The sequence below is a fragment of the Centruroides sculpturatus genome, unplaced genomic scaffold (genome assembly GCF_000671375.1).
Source record: "Centruroides sculpturatus isolate CEXI.00-Female unplaced genomic scaffold, Cexi_2.0 scaffold903, whole genome shotgun sequence".
NCBI lineage: Eukaryota > Metazoa > Arthropoda > Arachnida > Scorpiones > Buthidae > Centruroides > Centruroides sculpturatus.
This window is the reverse complement of record NW_019385049.1, coordinates 37,468-58,100: the sequence shown is the minus strand read 5'-3', so window position 1 is coordinate 58,100 and position 20,633 is coordinate 37,468. Positions and strand designations below refer to the sequence as shown.

General features: G+C 36.6%; 2 protein-coding genes across 2 annotated transcripts in view; one reads left to right on the top strand and one right to left on the bottom strand.

The window, feature by feature from the left end:
• Positions 1 to 9,741, bottom strand: part of LOC111633926 (restin homolog) — a 101,202-nt gene extending 91,461 nt beyond the window's left edge. The window contains exon 1 of the mRNA XM_023378583.1: positions 9,721 to 9,741. Coding sequence (XP_023234351.1) covers positions 9,721 to 9,729 — 9 coding nt within the window. The 5' untranslated portion in view covers positions 9,730 to 9,741. The remainder of the gene's footprint in view (positions 1 to 9,720) is intronic.
• A 186-nt stretch (positions 9,742 to 9,927) lies between these two features.
• Positions 9,928 to 20,633, top strand: part of LOC111633927 (WW domain-binding protein 4-like) — a 43,858-nt gene continuing 33,152 nt past the window's right edge. Inside the window, exon 1 of the mRNA XM_023378584.1 lies at positions 9,928 to 9,987. The gene's annotated coding sequence lies outside the window, so the exon portion shown is untranslated. The remainder of the gene's footprint in view (positions 9,988 to 20,633) is intronic.

Sequence of the window (20,633 nt, the reverse complement as noted above, 5' to 3'; positions counted from 1 at the left end):
TTTTTTTTTTTTTGTAATATTTGCAGTCGATTTATATATATTATTATTTCTGTATTTTTAATGTATATTAATATTATTTAATTTTCCATCGAGTGCATGTGAGTGTTTGCGCGCTCGTCGATGGTCTCTAGTTACTGCACGCAACTAACCTAAATAGCTTTCGTTAAGACAAATTAGATTTTCTCGTGAAGAGCACAATTAAAATTAACGATTACGTCACATCAAACGATTTATTCACTTGGAAAATATTTTAAGTGATAAAAACGCTCGAGCGGAAACGGATTTATTTACGTGGGGCCCCGGGGCACTCGAGGTTGTGGAGAACCCAACAGCGACTAACGCCCTATAGAGTCCTGTACTTTAAATTCGTACGGGATTTATAAATGCCGTATTGTTTTTATTTTTTCTGGGGCCCCCGGGCCACCCTTAAATCAGGCCCTCCAGTCTCGGAAGAATTTTTACTTTCGAAATTTCTTTAAAGATAAGAGCGTCGTCGGACAGACGGCTTTCAATTTACTTCGCTTTTTTTTGTTGCGGTCGATTCGCAGATCGAAATTCGGAGAAGTGGCCAACGTCTTCCCGATATTTAATATATGTATATACGTAATGGATACGTCTAACATCCAGTTAGGAACCACTCGGAATTACGGGCATTTCGCTCACCCATCAATTAAATTATTATTAAATCTAACGATTTAGGCGCAATTCTTTTTTAGATCGTGTTTAACAATATACCAATTAGAACCAGTTCTTATTTTAAAGTATTTTCGATGATTTTTGGCCGTCTCCTTTCGTTCGTGGCAATTGAAAACACCACTAAACCCGTGGACCGGGCGCCAACCCACTACCAATGGTGGGTTGGCGCCCGATCCACGGGCTAATAGCATGAAATTTTCCGAGTTTTTTTCACGTGTTTAACACTTAAATGAGTGCTAATTTCCTTAGAAAGGCACCCCTTCGCGCCATGTGTTACGTTGCCTCGTTCCAATCCTTTCGTGCTCATCAGTGACCTAATGGATAAAACAACCGAATACTCTGGTGGTTTGTCGTGGGTTCGTGCCTTTTACGGGTTTTCTTTACGTTTGTAACACCTAAACAGGGGCCAGTTTTCCACTAAAGTCCTTCCGGGAGGGCAGATCGCCTGTGTGTCGCGTTGCCGTAATCGAATAAACTAAAACCAAACCAATCCTTTTGCTCGTCTATGGTAGTCGTCGGCCGGAGATGCGCACTGTACACAAGAAGTTCCCTCCCCTATCGAATTTCTCCCTTAACACTTCGTTTGATAAGTTTTTTATTAAGCGGTGTTAACGAACGAATAATTATTACATTCGGTTTTACGGCTGTTGCCGTTTATATAAAATTTAAGGTGAAGTATTTTGGGGACCCTTTATTCGTGTGGATCCATGCGGATAATAAATTTCTAAAGTTCTTTTTTATTTCGGTAATCCGAGCGTAAGTAAAATAAGGGGGGAAGAGTTGATGGCGACGATGATTCCGAGTACGATTAGTGTGGAGGTAGGACTACAACAGGATTCGACCTACTTAGGACAGTTGGAGTGAGAAGCTCTAGGTATGTTTTGTCTTAACAATTGGTAGGGCCGGCCGAAGGTATTGCGGGCCTCCGGAAAAAGTTATTAGTGGACCCCATTAATATTTGCGAAAGCGCTATAGGATACTTACGCGTAGTGTTATATCAGTATTAACTTACTCTTGTTTACATTTTCCGGGAACTTTTTGAATGCCCCCGTGTAAATTTGAAAGCGCTGGATCCCTCTGAGAGCGGGACCTCGAGGCCCGAAAAATCAACGTCCGAGCCGACGATTGGAGTTGGCAATGCCGAATTTCAGTTTCCAGTGTGCCACAGTGGATACTAGATCTAGGAGGCCCGAAATTGGAAAAAGTAAAGCAATTATTTATAAATAATTCTATGGGTTCAATTAAATATTGTAAGTTTACTATGTAAATTATATAGGAGAGGCCCCAATCTTCTGCTCCTAGAACACGGAAGATATTAATTTAATTAATCTTAAACGCTGGGAGTTCCTAACGAATGTAGAAAAGAGTGATCATACCCGACTCGGATTTTATATCTCGAATAATAATTCCTCCCCCTCACAAACCGACCTCTACCGGAATGTCGCGAGCGATTTCTCTTTCTAGTCCGTCGATTCTGTAATTATATTATTCTTTATAAAAATACCAAATTTATTTCCGCATTTGCTACACGTAAGCGCCGTAAGTAACGTATTCTAGCGCGTGTGTAGTAATGCGAGAAAACGCGTTGGTACGTGACCAAAGCCATCCGCTCGGGGTAAAGTGTTCGAAAAAAGAAAAAAATGGTTACTTTCCATGTGGAAAACCGAACGTCGTAATAGAGTAACAAATACATTGGTAATCTCGCTTTTTAACATTCCAGGGCTTCGAACATATTATCAAGACCCTTTAATCCAGATGAATATTCCATAACAGGGTGTTCGAATACTTGGTACTGGCTCCTTCTGCCTCTGAACAAGTGAAATAACCTTACGTACAATGTCTCTTTATTAATAAATAACAGCCTTAAAGTAGTAAAAGTTAATTTATAGGTGCCTAGTTGATAACAGATTTATCATTGTCTTTATCACTCTCTTCGAGCCCACCAGTTATGCAGTAGGTAAAACTGTAGTTTGTCGCGGGTTCGTGCCTCACCAACTTGGACTTTTCCCGGTTTTATTCACGTGTCTAACACCTAAATGGGGGCCAGTTTTCCCCATAAAAGTCCTCCAGAGAGGCACCTCCCCTTGGTAGATCGTCCATGTGTTGCATTGCCTTATCCCGTTACATCTTCTTAAGTTAGGAAATTTCCTTCCAGTTTCGACAGTTGGAACTAGAGCAATTCTTTTTATTTTTGTACTATTTTATTTTCTAGCCTTATTATCGAACGTTATATGTAATTAAAGAGGGTAGGTCCCTGCCAACGTGCAGCCAGGGTATCTTTTCCCATTAGTCACATTTTGGTATCGTTATTTCGAGTTTTTGAAAATTTCTAGAATTTAATACGAATCTTTTCATCGTTAAACTATTTTCTGACGTAATAATTCGTAAGAACTTTTGTTATATTTACGAGAATTGTTACAACAAATAGGCCTATTTTATATACGATAAAGGATAATAAAAATGTTTTGTGTTTCCTCATAGTTGTCCGGGAATTTCCTGCGTACTTTGAGACTGTTTCCCCGGATATAAAACGAAATTAAAAGGACGTCGAACGGAGTTTTTAATTACGTAAAATACTGATAGCCGATGCCTCACCAACGGGTGTTGCGGGTTTTCATCACGTGTCTAACAACACTTAAATAAAGCCAGTTTCCTATAGAAAGTCTTCCCGGGAGGACTTCGTTACGTTCGAAGTGCGTAACGCAGTAACGATCGAAGGAGGTAATTTCTTTGTCATCGAACTGTCACGCAATCCGAATAATCCCGGCGACAGATCATTGGCGTCGATCTCTGTATACATTAAAGAGAAGTCGGGCCAATGACAAATGAGTAAGATATATTTCCTATTGTCGGGTTTTGTGTGGATATAAAAAAAAATAAAGCGCGCCCGTTGTATACAGAGTAGTTTACTCGTTTGTATTCCTAATTTTTGTAGTAAAAACACGTATATATCTTGAGAAGGGGATAATTTTTCCAGTACAAAAGTGGGAAATGTGTCTTCTCTCGACTCCCGTACGACGGACTACAACAAAAATCGATAGGAATTTGATAAGTGATCCCGCTCCAAGCTACACGCTTATCTTTTCCATCTGTTTAATCCGTTCTATAAAAGAAACGGCCATAATTGTCTCCAATTGACAATCAGAGTCGTCCAGAGGGGTAGGAGGTTGGGAAATTTTCCTCGGATCCGGAGAAAAGTTAGGGCCTCCTAGTGTTTCCCTACTCCTACAAATTAATGTTGTGTTTACCAAGAGTTTAAGACCGTTCTACTTACTGTATTTCATTTGTACGATATTAAAGAGCAAAAAAGGGGTCTCCCGTACAAGCCCTCGACGGCCCGTTCACGATACATAGAAACAATAATGTCGACAGTGGCCATTATATTCGGATTCGACCATTACCGATTAAGTAAGCCGCTCCCTTTAATATTTATTCGTAAAAAAAAAAATTAAAAGTTTTGCGATTTTATTGTCAAATACGTAATAACGTTTCGTGTTTTAATAACTAGCGATCTAATTAAATTAAATTCGAATTTATACGCACGGGTAATTAATAGATAAGCGCTCTTACGACCCAGATAAAAATAGCTCAGTCGGAGCCTTTGTCAAGCACTAATTGCTTATCGCCATTAAAGATTTAGTTCCTCGCGCGTGACCGATATAAATACGCAAATTTTCTTTAAAAATATTTCGGTTTTTTATAATAATTGTAAAACGTAATTAAAAAAATAAAAATGTGTATTATTGTTATTACTGATGTCGATGGTTCAAACAACAAAAGTCCGATAGAGGGATTAACCATCGAAATAATAATAACTATAAATCCAATAATTAATCATCGACATCGGACACGACAATTATTATTTTACACGCTATTTTTTCATAACATCATTTATTATTCGCTTTTTATAGTATTTGTAAAACACAACTTAAGAATAAAAAAGTGTATAATTGTTGCGATTAATGTCGATGATTAAAAAAAAAAAAAAAAAGAAAGGTCCGATAGAGGGCTTAACCATCGAAACAATTAATAATACTGTAATAACCATTAGCCCAATAATTAACCATCGACATCGGACACAATAATTATTGTTTTATATTGATTTTAACAATAGAGTAACGCAATAAACAGAAATACGGGTACAAAGTAAATATAAGTTGTATTAGCAATATTTTTCTGTTGAATTACCAAGTGATAGGGGTAAACCATCAAAATCATCTGCGTGTCCGGCTATGGCATTGGCCCTCACCGCGCGCACCTTACACGTATATTTTCTAAGGTATATTTACGTATAGGAACCGGTGATTAATTTAGGTCGTTCAAAGGTCACGGTAAGATGGCAGAAGACGTATGTCATTACGGAATACAATGAGATTGTTCTTTGTCCCGGGAAGGAGGACAATTGTCTTATAATAACCGAAACGTCTGAAGACCTGGCTGGGAAAGTCGCCTCTGTTTTCCCCCTTTTTTTTATTTCCATCCAGCATTTTTCCTTAGCGATTTATTCTTAAATTAATTGTCTAATCGATGGTCACGTGTATCGGGGAGAAGGCGTGTTGAGTTGTTTTTAACAAACGTTTTATGACGTAATTTATCGTCTATTTTTCCTTTCGCTATTTTTCTAATGGTAAACACCCGTAACTAAGGACAGTAATTTATAATCCGACGCAGACTCCATACGTAATAGAGGCGAAGGTCGTCGGCGTTATTACGCTCGAATTACGTCATTTTTCGTCATTTAATTTCCCGGATTTTAATTATAGTATCTCGATGGACGTAGGTCGAACGAGTTTGTTTTTTTTTTTTTTTTTGCCTCCCTCCCGCGTTAAATATTACGTAACGCTCGAATGTCCTTCGAAATCAATCATGAAACTGAGGTGGGGAGAAGAAACCTTCCATTCCCGGACTGGGAAAACTGCGTAGAGCGAAAGCTCTTACGGTCTGACTCCCTCTCGTTCGTCATTTTTCCCTCCTGATCGGCCAACCCGTCCGTCGTTGGATCGTCGGATCTTTCCGAGTTCTTTCCGTTTTGAAGTAGATAAACGTAAAAAAAGTAGAGTAAAAGCAATAGCTGGTTGGTCCGGATCAACCTGTATAAAACAATAAATCGATATTTTCGCTTTATTAATTAACAATGTGGATAAAACAAGTGAACTAGTCGCGGGTTTGAGCCTCACCAGGCTGGCCATGTGGAATTTTCCGGGTTTTCTTCACGTGTCTAACGAATAAATTGGGATCAATTTTCTTCACAGAAAGTCCCTCTTGGCAAAACACCCGTACGTTGCGTTGCCTTGTCTCATATAATCAAATAAAACCGATAGGGATCCGAAGTTCCTTTATACTTTCTACATTGCACTCTTCGATTCTGTGAATTTTGACAGTTCTGATAATCGAACTGGAGGGAATTTGGCAGAATCGTATTCGTAGAAACCTCACAAACCGTTTCGAATGTTTTATTTAAGGCGCCTTCGATAGAGAACAGACACTTTTAACACCTAAATAAGGACCAGTTTTTCATAGAAAGCCATAGTTTTTCGTAGAAAAAGAGGTATCCTCCTTGACTGATTGATAGCTCATCCTTTCGAGTGGGCTCAGCCGACCAAGCACGTTTGACCGAATTTCTGTAAATTTATTTTCTCCCAGATAATTATACAGTAAAAATGGACGACTGCGTGTTGTTTTTAACAGGTTTTTTCCCGATCGTAAAAGCGCGAGAGACGTTTCTTTCCGTCCTCGAGACCGTTTTCACGCTTTAACGAATCGAGTTTTTCTACTTTTCTTGGGATATTTTAAGAGAAAGCGTGCGCTCCTTCTAATATCTTCTGGTTAAGTTGGAGGTCGGAACCGGTTAAAAATAAAAATGACGTCGTCCACCGGAAAACGCCTCTCGTTTAAATTCGAATATTCGCTTTTCCTTACGTCGTCGACCTTCGTTTGATACGAGCGGCGAACGTTCCAATTTTGATCCTCTACTCTCGATCCAAGGCCGTGCACGCGGGGGTGGTTTTGGAGGTTTAACATCCTCCCCCAAATTGAGAAGAATTATAAAATTAAATAAAAATATTGATACAAAAATCCTCCTGTACCCTATAATGTACAAAATAACAACCTATGTTATGAAAAATTGTGTGCTTTTTAAAACCCTAGCCCATTGGCGCGTTATTCTACCGGCAAAACGGGCAATTGCCTGAGCCCTACCAACAGGGGTGCCCCAAACCAATTTTTTATAAACTCATACTGTAGTAAGAATGTCGAAATTTAAATTCGGTGCCATATCGGGGATCCTAGATTACCGGTATGGCACAAAAGTTAATTAATTTATTAATTAATCGTCTAGGGGTCCCATTAAAAAGCCAACGAGGATATCGGGAGATTATCCTAAAAATTTCCCCAAAGAAAAATATCTGAAGTCAATATTACACATGGGACCTCCTAATTCAAATTTGCCTGAGATCCATAAAGTTATAACGCGTCACTGCCCTAGCATTTTAAAAATCTTGCCCTTTCACCTGAAAATAATAAAGTTTCATAGTCGATTTTATATTATTTTTTGTCAATTATGCTTATTCTGGATTAGATTCGCCCAATTAGTAACTGTTCCAATCCTTCGGAAATCAAAACTTTTCTCCATTTTCGAAGAATTAATTTGAAGAGAGAGGGTTCACTTCTTTAACACTTTGCACCCTGTGGGTACTGAGTGTGTCTTTTTCTTTTAAGCCAGGCCCACAGTGGGGCAACAGGATAGTCAGGAACGGGATTCGACGTATTCGGGAATGGCCATCCTCGAAATATTCCTGGGTTTTTCGACTTGCCCGGATCCTCGGAACGGTAAACTGACGCTTTAACCGCTCGGCCATCCGAGTGACCGTTACATTATATTGTGAAACCGTGAAATGGGGCTACCTCCAATCGACTCGGTGCCCAAAATTGAGTATATTCACTAAAGCCGGGTACACACGTACCAATATACCAGAACAGGTATACCTGAACGTGTGGATGACTGTCAGTTTTTCATTTATATCGAGTATATCAGACAGGCACTCCTGTTCAAGTATATGTTTCATGTATACCGGTGTGTATCGTTTAACACAAATATAATGAGATAGTATAACGAAAAAAGAATTGGGCTTTATCTTCACAGTCACCTTATATTGCTGTTCACTTCAATGGTATTCAATTTAGTTGCACCAATCATTTTTGCTGTTTCACTGGACTTTCTCTCAACACTGACCACTTTAATTTATCAATTTGCATTCTTGTAGTCAAAATAGCAAATAAAGATTGAGACCACGTTTATATTGCAGTGGTTACTAGTATCTAAAACACCAACAAAAGGTGTCTGCAAGAGATTTATTTACACTGCGCCCTTATCAATGGAGAAAAATCTCCTATTCTTATGTATGGTATCGCCTCAGTTGGAGGGAGAAGTCTAATCACCAGAAATGTAGACAAAACGGGGAATAAACAAAAATGTGTTTGGACGGTAATTTTTATCCTCAAAATGAGAAATTATCGGAGTAAATGGGGACGTATGCCAATTCTATCCTCTTAGACGGAGAGACGAACCCGAAAGCCATAAATCCACCGTTGCCCATTGGTGGCCGAATGGATAAATCCACTGAACACCGGTCGTGGGGTCGCGCATCACTAAATTGCTAGCCGCGTAGAGTTTTCGGGGTTTTCTTTGCATGTGTAATACCTAAACACGAGCTAGTTTTCCGGAGAAAGTCCTTCCGGGAAGCTTTCCTCTTGGCAGATCACTCGTGTTTCGCGTTGTCTTATATCATCAAACCAATCCTTAAATTCGTCACTGCTGATAACGGTGATAAAATTAAAAATTAACCACGAAGGTCGCAAGCCTGCTTTTCCCGGTCGAGTCGGAATTAAAGTTAACGAGCGTGGTACGCCCACTTATGATAAAACGAGTGCCCGTTGATTTAACATCTGATTTACAATCCCACGTGGCCGAGACCAACATTAAACCCGATGTGTGCGGGCGGCAAAATTAAGACGATTAAGACGACAATCGGCACTAATGACCTATTTTGACCGAATCTGGGTGGACAACTTTGTTAAAACTCAGCTCTGCGGGCACTTATAGGGTCCGCAGACACGCAACGAGGACAGACGGGTGGTGATATACGAGTTCTGATACATATGAGATATACCGCTCGCAAAAAATTCCTAGGCAGTTGTGGGCCCGGATTCGATCCCGGATTCCTCTGGCGCCTTTAGCTTATCGTATACTATGACCTGCATTTTCGCCTATTTTAGTCTATTTTTATTATTCATAAGTGCCAAATATTTGGCCCGGGAGGAGTAGTTTGGGCATCACCCCTTTAAGTGGATAAACTTAATACTGAATTTTTAGAATGTCGCTGTATTCAAATCCAATTTTTTCAGAATGACAGACCTTTACCGCCTCGGCCATTGGACATTATAGTATGCATTATTTACAGCATTTACATAGGATGAAGCAATTTATATAGATGATGCAAAATGGATTGAAGCAATAAAGCAACGCGACACTCGGGCGATCTGCCAGGAGGGAGTACCTCCCGGGATGATTTTCTACTGAAAACTGGCACCTGTTTAGGTGTTAGACACGTGAAGAACTTTAAGTGGCCGAAGCTCGAACCCAAGACCAATTACTATGTTTAATTAATGGTTTTATCCGGCCGCCCACTGATGTGTCGCGACAAAAAGAACAAAATGACATACGAATAATGAAAGGAAAATTGTAAGAGAATGGATTTCGAAATGTAAAGAACGTCGATCGTCAAATCAGTAAGCCGTTCTTCGTTACGTCACACTCGATAATTTCGAACACGATGACAACGTCATTTCCGCCATTAACAAAAAAAAAAAAAAAAAAAAAAAAAAATTAAACGGTCGAAAAATTAAACGGAAATTTCGCGTGCCAATTTCGAAACAAAATACACCCCGTATTTATTGCCTCCGACGCGTAAACAATACGATATTCCCCATTTTAGAAGAGGAAATATACTACAGTACAGTACCTACCTTCGACATAGACGAACAAAGTTTAGCGATCTTCACGGAATTCGGCCGAGTTTGCATTAAAGTACGCGAAAAATACCGCTCGATAAATTCCCACAAATAAAAAAAAAATTTGTTTTATTATTAAAACGAATCGAAATCATCACTAGAAAAATAGAAGAAAAAAAAATTCGGCGTTAGTTCCGGCGAGCGATAATAGAGTGCGACACGGTCGATTTGTCAGACATGAATAATGGGGGAGTTATCAATGAGGATCTTACTACGTTGATAGTAAGTAGACCCGTTTTTACGCCGTCGTCTTTTCGACTCTTTATTTATTGTTTTAGTATTATACGTTAGCCGAATTTACAGTTATAAATAGCTAAAAATCCGTTAAGAATTACGAACGACACCTTTAAAATACTAGAAATGAATGTGACATTTAATTTTTTTTTTTCTGCAATCGATTGCGCTTCCCATCGTAAATTGCCTAAAATTTTAATGGCCCACCGGTGGCCGAATGTGCATAAAAATGCCGGCGAGTCGGTTGCGGGTTTGCGCCGGCCGCGTGCAGTTTGCCGGATTTTAGTCACGTGTCTAGCATTAAATAGGGGAAGTCTACCATGTGTTGTGTTGCCTTAAACCAGCACAGTCAAACCCGAATTTTTCTTTATTTTGTATTGTCTTTTTTATACAGGTTTTGCACAATGGACTGTTTAGACTTTGCTCTGTTTCTAAAGTTAATCCTGATAGTCACTGGTGTTAGGTGGATGTGCCTAACACCAGTACACATCAGGCCCTACATATCAGGCAAGAGCCTGATATGTAGGGCCTGATGTGTACTGGTGTTACACAGATCTGTGTATACACAGCTTACACAGTGTATACACAGATTCTACATATCAGGCAACGGCCTTATATGTAGAATCTGTGTATAAAAAAATATATGAATTTAATTTTGTTGCTCATTGAGAGATGAAAGTAAAAAGTTCATTTGGTTTATTACAACAACAATTTAATTTACAACAAATTATTTCTTAAGTATAACTTCTTTTTTTTTTTATACATTTCATCTGATAAAATGATCATTCATTTGCTTCTGGCATATTTAACATTTTATACATATTTTAAAAAGGTAAACATTTATGTTACATTCATAGAAAAGAAAAATATAAGGAATTTTTTAACTTTATATACATATATATACATACACACATACACACTACTTGTGATTAAATAGTTGGAAAAGCAGTAGAATAAATCCTTGCTAATTAAAATTTTGGTTTTGCATTTGTTTCCCTTACAGATTTCAACATACACTTTGAATGTATGATTTTGATTGATGTGTATATTTGTACACTTATAATTTAAATTGTTATTTTTTTTAATTATATTATTATTTATTTTATTTTATTTTAAATTCTTAATCTAATTGTGCAGTTTAGTGGACTGCTATCCCATTGAACGAGTAAGTTGTTTCCCGGCGAGTCTGTTATTTGTCTAGGTTGCCGTACAGAAAAAGGATGTCGTCCACTGTGTCGGGATTCAGACTGGTCCTTCGCGCCTTGAACAGAGATTCGGATACGGAGGAGTTCTCTTCCACTCCTATCGATGCGGGGATGGAAAAAATAAATTGAGCAATTTTACAGAGGTGGGGAAATTCCGCCTCGTGCGACTTCCACCAGTTCACCAGGTCGAAGTCTTCGCTTTTACCCACTTTGAGGGCGATGTATTTGCCGACCTCGTCGACTTCGGGCTCGTCGTCGCTGCAGGAGTCCTCGAAGTCGGACAGGGTCTCTTGACTCTTCCTTTCCTTTCCTAAAATTTTATCGAAGGAATTATTACAGTTGTATAAATCTGTCAGATCTAAACTGCTGTCGTTTTCTAAAGATTCTTCGTTAAAGTCCACGTTGCGGGAATTTTCTGCGGAACACATCCGAACGGGTTCGCTTTTGATTTTTTTCGAAAGCGGTTCGCTCGAAACCGAACCGCCGAAGCCGCGATCAAAATCGTCTGGTTTCGACCGACACGAGTCGTTACTGCGTCTGTGGGCTATCATCTTCCTGACTTCGGAATAAACTTCTTGTCGTTCGACGTCGTTCTTTAGAATTTTCAGACTTTTTAATTTGGGATGTAGGAAAACTGCAACTTTATGCAGAATGTCAATTAACATTTTCTCTTCTAGATATAACATTGCAGTTTCTTTTAAAAGACTGAGAGTTGCGGAATCCGAATAATTAGGTTTGAGCTGCAAAATTAATCTGTAATACCACACTAGCACCAGATGAAGTGTCGGATTCGTGGACGTCTTTAATTCATCCAGCGCCTGTTGAAACGGCGTCAGAAATTTTACCAACATACGAAGGACGTCTTTGTTGACGAGCTCCAAGTGATTCATTTCGTCCTGTTCGGATAAGATTTCGACAATTTGATCCCACTGTTCGTAAATTAACGATATCATTTGTATTTTATTATTCCAAATAGTTTTGCTATTTTCGTTTAAAGTGATCTGAACTCCGGATCCTTTAGGTCTGACATAAGTGGATAGAGTCATACAAGTAGTAATTATGTCCCAGACCTCCACATTTTCGCCCAGATTATCCGGTTTTATGGTGTGGTCGAGCACGGTGTTCAGCATGGAGACTGAACAGATCAGATACCTGGATTCGAAATCCGTAACGATCCTGTCCGTAACGTAGACCAACCTGTCGTAGAGGAACTGTAACTCGAACCTACCGAGCGCCCTACGGACGGCAAATCTTATCTCTTCGGATCCGACTCCCTTACCGTCCAGTTCCACCGTACACAGCACCCTGTCGGTCAGGGCGAAATTCTTCAGGTAACGGACCGACAGACCCAGATAGTCTATCTTGTGCAGATCGTTGGACCAAAAGTCCAGGACCACGGCCCCTCCGACGGAACCGAGGATGCGCTTCAGTTCCGGAATCAGATTCTTCCTGGTCAGATTGGCCATGCAACTGACGTTACAAAAGAGAGGGATGGGATGTGGCAACAGCAGGGCGGCATCCACCGTTCCGTGCTGCGCCCCGACGTTGACCAGACACTGAGCCAGCTCCAAAATCCCCTGTCCGATAACAGCCTCGTAAGGTCGAACGTCTTTTAGGATAAAATTCACGACACTTTTCATAACTAAATCCTTTAAGTCCTTAGTAACCGGTTTAAGAGTTTTTTTGGGCAACATGCTCTTCCTTATCGATTTTCCTTCCGTGCCGATGCATTTATGCTTAAGCAGATTGGAAGTTCCCGATTTATGACTACTGAAGTGGTATATTTTCTTGCACTCACCGCAAGCGACGTAATTTTGTATCTTGATTCCGTTTTCGTCGATAATTTCCCTGAACGTTGTCCAAACGACAGACTTGCCTCCCTCTTTCAGCTTCAACGTGTAACTACCGCTAAGTACCTTGGCTTGTATACATTCGTTTTCCATATTTCCCCTGCTAGACGATTCGAACACTTGATTAATTGAATGAACCGTTTCCATAACGATATTATTTACAGTCACGGCTTTGTATATACCGTACCGTTTTCTAAAAGTACGGTCATGCGCGGATATATTCGTGTACCTGTACCCGCATCCGCAATGGCGACATCCGCCTCTACATCCGCCTAACGAGGTCACGGACCCGTCACATCCGCTTCGACTCAATACAAAATCGTCCCCCAGTTCGTCTCTTCTTACTCGTTAACTCTTGTTTTTTTTTTTTATTATGTAATTTCGAATACATTCGAGTTAAAAGTTACGCGTACGAGTTAAGATTCGATTCTTCTCCGATCGATTTCTGCACCGCTCCTGTGCAAAATTACTGTACTTTATTAAATTTATATGCACGATACATCATTTGCCCGTCTTAAGATGCCACCGACCCATTCTGTATCCCATTTATTAATAAAAATCCAACTGTCATACGTAATGCCCGCGCGTTAACAGTTTTATCATCTGCAAAAATTCGATGAACCGATTAATTTTTCGACATTAACGAGTTAATCACTGTTTGTTAATTCGGTCCGTTATTGTAATTAGCCTTAGCTGGAAAGAAACCGAGTGTAACACAATTAAAATATGAATTCCCCATTAAACTATTAAAATAATTTTAAATACAACAGATGACGTTTGTTTATATTATTATTATTATGGCATAGTAGCTTCAATCAGTTCTAAATAATTATATTATGTATTATTAAAGACTAACTGGAAATGTTTTGTCATGTTATTTAGGTATTATTTTCAAATACATATATCAAGTACAGTCAACTCCCCTATAACACTGTTGATAATTCCGTTTTATATGAATTCCATGTTGTACGAGTCACTTAGATTTTACAAATATGTGTGCCGGGCTGTGAACGGCTCATGTATTTGTACAATATGGAATTCATATAAAATGGAATTATCAACAGTGTTATAGGGGGTCGACTGTACCTGTCAAGAATGTCACATTTATTGTTACGTCTACATTTATAGTATTTTGTACATAAAATTGCATGGTATCCTCTTGCGGTAGAAGCTCGATAAAGGTTTACAGTTACATTTAAAGAACATTCCGACTCCTTATATTCTTATAAAGCTTACTTTCGTGATATATAAGATTATTGGTAAGAGGAAATGATGGAAAATGTTCTATTCTGTGTCGTATCATCTAAGACATTTTATCTACTTATACTTTGATGATGTAATTCTTCGATTGCGAGCACCCCAGACCCCAACTAAATATTTTTCATTTTCATTCTCTCTCTCTGTTTAAGCATCTTTTTCTAGTTCTGGTCGTGTTTTTCTTGCTTACGGTTTAATGTACTTTGAAAATGTTCGGCAATCCGATGTTTATAACAGTAAAACCTTTTCCACGTTCTGCGCTCTCTTTGTTTTCGTTCTGCTTTATTTAAAAATTTAAATTTATAATACAGATAAATTGCACTGTTGTCGTTCATAATTAACCTTGTACCAATTGTAAAGTGAGATAATGATTGTAATGCCAATTGTTAGTGATGATATAATTTATTATATCATTCTGTGGATTGGTCTATAAATAGTTAATGAATTAAGTACTTCTAACTCTATCTCATAAAGCAATTTTTCTAGTTAATTTATTGGAGAGTAGAAATCAATTTATTCACTCGATAAATCCAAATTAATTTTTTTTTTAATCTTTGTTTTCTTAATGAAAGATATTTAAAATAGAGAGAGAATACATATTGTCTAGTGGATTTATTTTTTAAAATGCATATTTGTGTCATTATCAAATAAACTTCTCCATTAGATGTACCCTAAAATCTTGACTATAGGCTGCATTTGTATACAGTCGACCCCCCTATAAGATATAGATACGTTCCAATTTATTAGGAATCCGATTTCTTACAAGTCGTTCCAATCACAGCCCGACACGTCTCAAGTTTACGGACTACGGCTGATTGAAAGGTTTTCTTCCATAAAATTAATCGATTCTACACTAATCCGACTCAACATTTCCAAAATACGTATATTTTTTCGTAGTTTTATAGGAATCGTAATTATAGGGACCGTAATTATAGGGGGGTCGACTGTATAAGCCATGGAAGCAATACTTGTACAGGAATGTTGACTTTTTCATGGATAAGACACACTTGTGTGTAAGCTGCAGCTTATAGCCAAGGCTTTAGAGTACAACTCCAGGATAAAAACCAATAGGAAAGGAACAGCATCACTTTTGATGTGCTTTTATTTATTTATTTATTTACTTCTGAATACAGTGAGTAAAGTCATATATATATATATATATATTTTAAGAACACATTTTCTGCATTGTGTGCCTAAATTAATTAAGAAGATCCATGTTAGTGGTTAAAAAAAAATGCTAATTTTTGAAAAATCAAAATTAGCATGGATACACCTGACAGTGCATTGACTAGAAAAATCCTAAGCAAACATCCTGATCCATCCATCTGTAAAGCCATAGGCTCAAGGCTTACGGGTATATGAAGCCTTCATTTCTCTCAGTCCAAATCCAAATAACTGTTCGAAATTGGCTTCATTCCATTATTTGATATAATCAATCCATTCTTGATATGGCTTTGATATAATTAAAAACAAAAAGGGGGAAAGACCAGTTCCTTCTTGCATTCATCAATCATCCTGCAAATGTGACCAAAATGCTGTAATTTAATTTTATTTTTTGAAGATTGTCTCTTGGTCCATAAATCTTCATTTATAACTCTTTTCATCTATTCTAATCTAAACAGTTTCTGACATCAAATTTCTCCAAGTGCCAGATTCCCCTTTTTCCTCCTGTACAAGTTTCTCTTTTAAATTCTAGCATCTTGTTTGGTGTGGGGTTATAAACAAAAGTCATTTTGTCCGTGTTAAAGATATTGCAATCTTGGAAATTTTCTCTAATTTTTGGCCACTTATTTTTCAGCTGATCTTCTACCATATCTATGTTTACTGTATTATGCTTTTCCAACACTTTTTCTGCTTCCAATACTGTGCTTTTTATAAACCTCTTGATCCAACTTTGTATTCTCCTCCAATTTGTTTCCCAACTCTTCTGCTTTTGACTGCAATAAAGCATCACTAATAGCTGTGTTTTTAAGTCTCTGTTGTGAAAAAACACTTGATCTAATTCAAGTGCTGATTTTCTAGCATTTGAATTATCAATGTTGAAGCTTGCAAACATTTTCTCTCTCTCCTTCTAATTGGTGGAAACTGTTGATTTATTCATATCCGTTTCTTCCCATACATTTCACTTTGCTTTATGTCACTTTCCAACTGTTTAATAATTTCATATTTAGTCAGTAACATAAAAACTTGTAATAAAAATGATTGAAAACAATTCGGTGGTGTTGGTAATTAATTTATAATATATATAAAATACAAGAAAAACTCAGCCTCTTCTGACTTCAGAGGTGAATAAAACATTCAAACAACACTTAAATCAAGAAAGGATTATTTTAATTCTTATACTTCATCACACAACCATAACTTACCCATCTATCAAATGCATTTTGCCAAAGTGACGATATTTCAGCCCCCCTCAGCGATAATACACATGCAGTGTATAATTTACAGATCTGTTCCAACATGCATCAACATTAATACCATTATTTAAATTAATATTATTTATATTTTCCTTATTATTGAAAAATATTCTTTAATTTTTCTTTTAATAGTATTCTTTTTCCTTGCCTTTTGAAGTTAGAAGAGGCAGAGTATTATATTTTATATATTTTTAAATAAAAATAAAAATTGTATTTGTGTTTAGAGTTTGTTATCACCATATTTCACAAACTGTGGAACATACGCTTGGAAAAACTTTTATGAATTATAAGAAAAATAGTCTATTACACTTACCAGTTTGCCTTGGATAATACAGAACTTCTATTAATCAGATTTATGTTGCTGTACTTTTTAAAATGTTTTAAGGGATGGATCCCTTTGCATTGTGTTTGATATTTCTATGTTACTCCAATCATGCTGCAGGAAAAAGTTTGTACCAAAAAATTTGAATAATAATTCAAGAATATTCTTTGTGTGTTTCTTGGAACAAAGTATAAAATTGCTATTGAGAACTTATCACACATGAACACTCCTCTCGATGGAAGAAGTGGATTTTTATTTTCTATTTTTTTTTACAAAGGATATGCATTTCGGGCCATATGAGAGAACAGCAAGCAATCGAGTACTAATATTCTTTGTATTTGTAGTTAGTTATGAGTAATAACTTTCATTGTTCTTAAATCTAGATATTGTTTGTTTGCTTGTTTTAGCCAGAAAAAATAACACTGATCTTATGAGTTTTTCATTTGTACAATTTAATAAATTTCTATCATTCACCCGAATTTTTCTGATATCTTAAACATTCATCTTTAGCCTGCTAAAATATCTACTACATATACATACTCAATTAGATATTCCTGGTTTCAGTTATGATCTATCAAAATACAGATGGTCCTCAATATATGCTTAACTTGTGTTCCAAAAAATATGACTTATACAATGTATATCATGCATCCATTTTCCATTGAACTACTAATGCATTATGTGGGAGATACATTCCAATCCAACTAAAAAATTCCAGTTCTGTATGGAAGTGTATAGTTGTATGAATGGAAAATGTTTATTTTATTGTGCATTAATTAAACTGTAATGCAATATAATTTATATTTTCTAATTATTATTTAGCAAAATATTAGTAAAACTTAAAAAAAAGTAAAGAAATATACATGCACATCTTGTTAAAGTGATGTAGGCATTAATATATTTGATATACATTATTGCATTTACCATTTTTTTTTTTTTTTTTTGAAAAAGTTGCCTATGTACAGAACAAGTCAAAACAAATTGAGAATGACTATCACAAAATGGAAAAAATCTCTCTCTCGGGCATAGTAACTATGGTCTTTTTTGAAGTATTCACCATGAAATTCAATACACTTCTGCCATTGCTTCTGTCAGAACTCGAAGACGTGTATAACCCATCCTTGGAGATGTTCTTCAGAATTGTCTATGATGCTTTGATCACTGTATTGTGGGTGAGAAATAGACCTCATAGCTTTAAATTCAGTGTTAAGAATAAGAAAAAGTTCCAGGATGCAAATTTGAGATTTGCAACGGATGTGGAATATGCGAGAATTTTTCTTGCCAAAAACTCAGCCACCATGTTAGCAATGTGTATATGTAATAAATACTGTTCATCATAATCAACCTCCATTTTGTTGTAGGTAGAAAGCAGAATATATCTATTCTCTCTAGTAGTTAATAAAAATATCATATTTCTATGCAATTTTTGGAACAGATGCATCAGTAACAATTGTTTATAGTTGTTTCAATTCAGAACTTGATAGTACTGTACATTCAATGTGAAAAAACTGGCCTCAAATTGTATCAACTTGCTCTTTGTAATTTTAGACTCACTTTGAAAGTGAGAATGGATTATGCAATGAGGGACGTACATCAGATTTGTGTGTCTCCTGCTAATGGAGTTGGTTGTTCAAAAGTGCTAGAGAGAGTAAATAAAGGTGAACTCTAGAAAGCAGTTTGTTTCATTGTTGATGTAATTATAAAATAAGTGAAATGAAAAAAACAGAACAGGAAAAAAAGAAGAGAAACACAAATCTTTACGGTAAAAACTTTATTCTTAAACTTTGTGAGTTAGGAATGTAACCAATGAAATAAATGATTAATAGTAATATTTTAATCCAAATAATCGATGTTTTGCTATTATTTTTTTATATTATGCCCATTTTTATGTGACTTTCTACTTTTTAAAATAAATATCTGAAATAAAAGCCTAAAAAAGTACGTTGCAGGATGTAATTTGTTACACATCCTCATAGGTTAAGGATAAAGTTGTAAATCTGCCAGAATTGTTCCTTTAGTTAATATTTTTTCAATACAAACTGCTTTGACAATTGCTGTATATACTAATCTCTGCACTACAATAAGTTTTGATATGTATTTTTAATAAGGCACATTTTATTTATGAAGAAAGCTCTTTCGACATCAGCATTTTTGTGATAGTGATAGAATTTTTCTTACAAATTCCATCAGCATCGTATTTGTTGGGTTCTTTCTAGAGTCTTTGTGTTAAGAAAACATTTACTCTGTTTTTCAGTTGAATTGTCATTAATTTATTGAAAACTCTGGATTTGCAAACTTCTTTGTAGTCTTTTTATAGTATCAGATGTTACTTCTGGAACCTGATTCACCAAAGGGCACTCACACTCACACACATGGTACTTGTAAGGCTTGTAAAGATTGTTAAGGCTGTGACACCTTAGATGATTTTTGTGGGAGACAGTGGGAGAGCAATTGTCGGAGTCAAATCACTTTGACTTTTGAAAGACAGTCTCCTGTCACTTGCTGTAACCAATGAGAGTGTTTAGATTTACCACATGAGCACAGTTCTTGTTTACAACACAAAAATAAAAATGGAGGATGGTTGATAGGACGCGATGTTTAATTTCATTAATTCAGTCATATGAACAAGTTTATATCCACACTATTAAAGAATATCACAAGGTACTCAAAAGAAACATGCTTTCATCCCGTTAGCAAACATTTAGAATTACCAGGTAAGAAATGTCGATCTTATAACTTTGGCAACTTCTCTCCTCGTGTGCCCGAACATCAACAAATTTTTGTCGCTCAGAGAAATGTCTCCTGGGCGAGAAATTGCCTTGTGTGTTGTGGCCTTTATATATTCTAATTAATGTTTATAAAATGAAAAAAATCAATATATGCTGACTACTCGAATAATAAATTAATCATTTTACTTTGGTTTGAATTAATTATTATTAAATTATGATTAAAATATATATTAATTTTGTATTATGTTTTTCATTCATTCTTTGTTTTTTATGTAATTAAACTATTATGTTGATTAAGATTTTTAATAAGTTAAACTTGAGTATTTGAAAGAATGCTTTGAAATCTAGTAATAATTAATTCTTAAAACTTCAAAAATGTCTGAAGTTACATTTATCATCAATAACATAACTATGTCTTTCCTAATTTGTAAAATAAAAAAAAATTATCAAATTACAGTGGTGCCTTGTATAATGTACTTAATCCGTTCCAGGTGCACATCCGTTAAGTGAAAAGTCCGTTATACGAAACGCATTTTCCCATAGAAACACATGTTAAAACATATAATTTGTTCTGCAGCATAAAATAACTGTACTGTACCATTAAAAAAAAATGAAAATGGAGCAGTCACCAATTATGCTGGGTAGTCAGTTGTGAGGAGGAGGAGGAGGTGATGGAACACTTGCTTCACACATTCATAGAGATAGACTTTTTATACATTGCAGCAGGTCTCCTTTTATTGGTTTTTAATCGGAGTAAGATTCAGGAGAGACTACCAGAGCTTGCAGAGTCAACTCCTCTTGTTCCATCCTTTGTTTTTTGGCAGTTGGCTTCTTGAAAAACATGTACAAGGTGG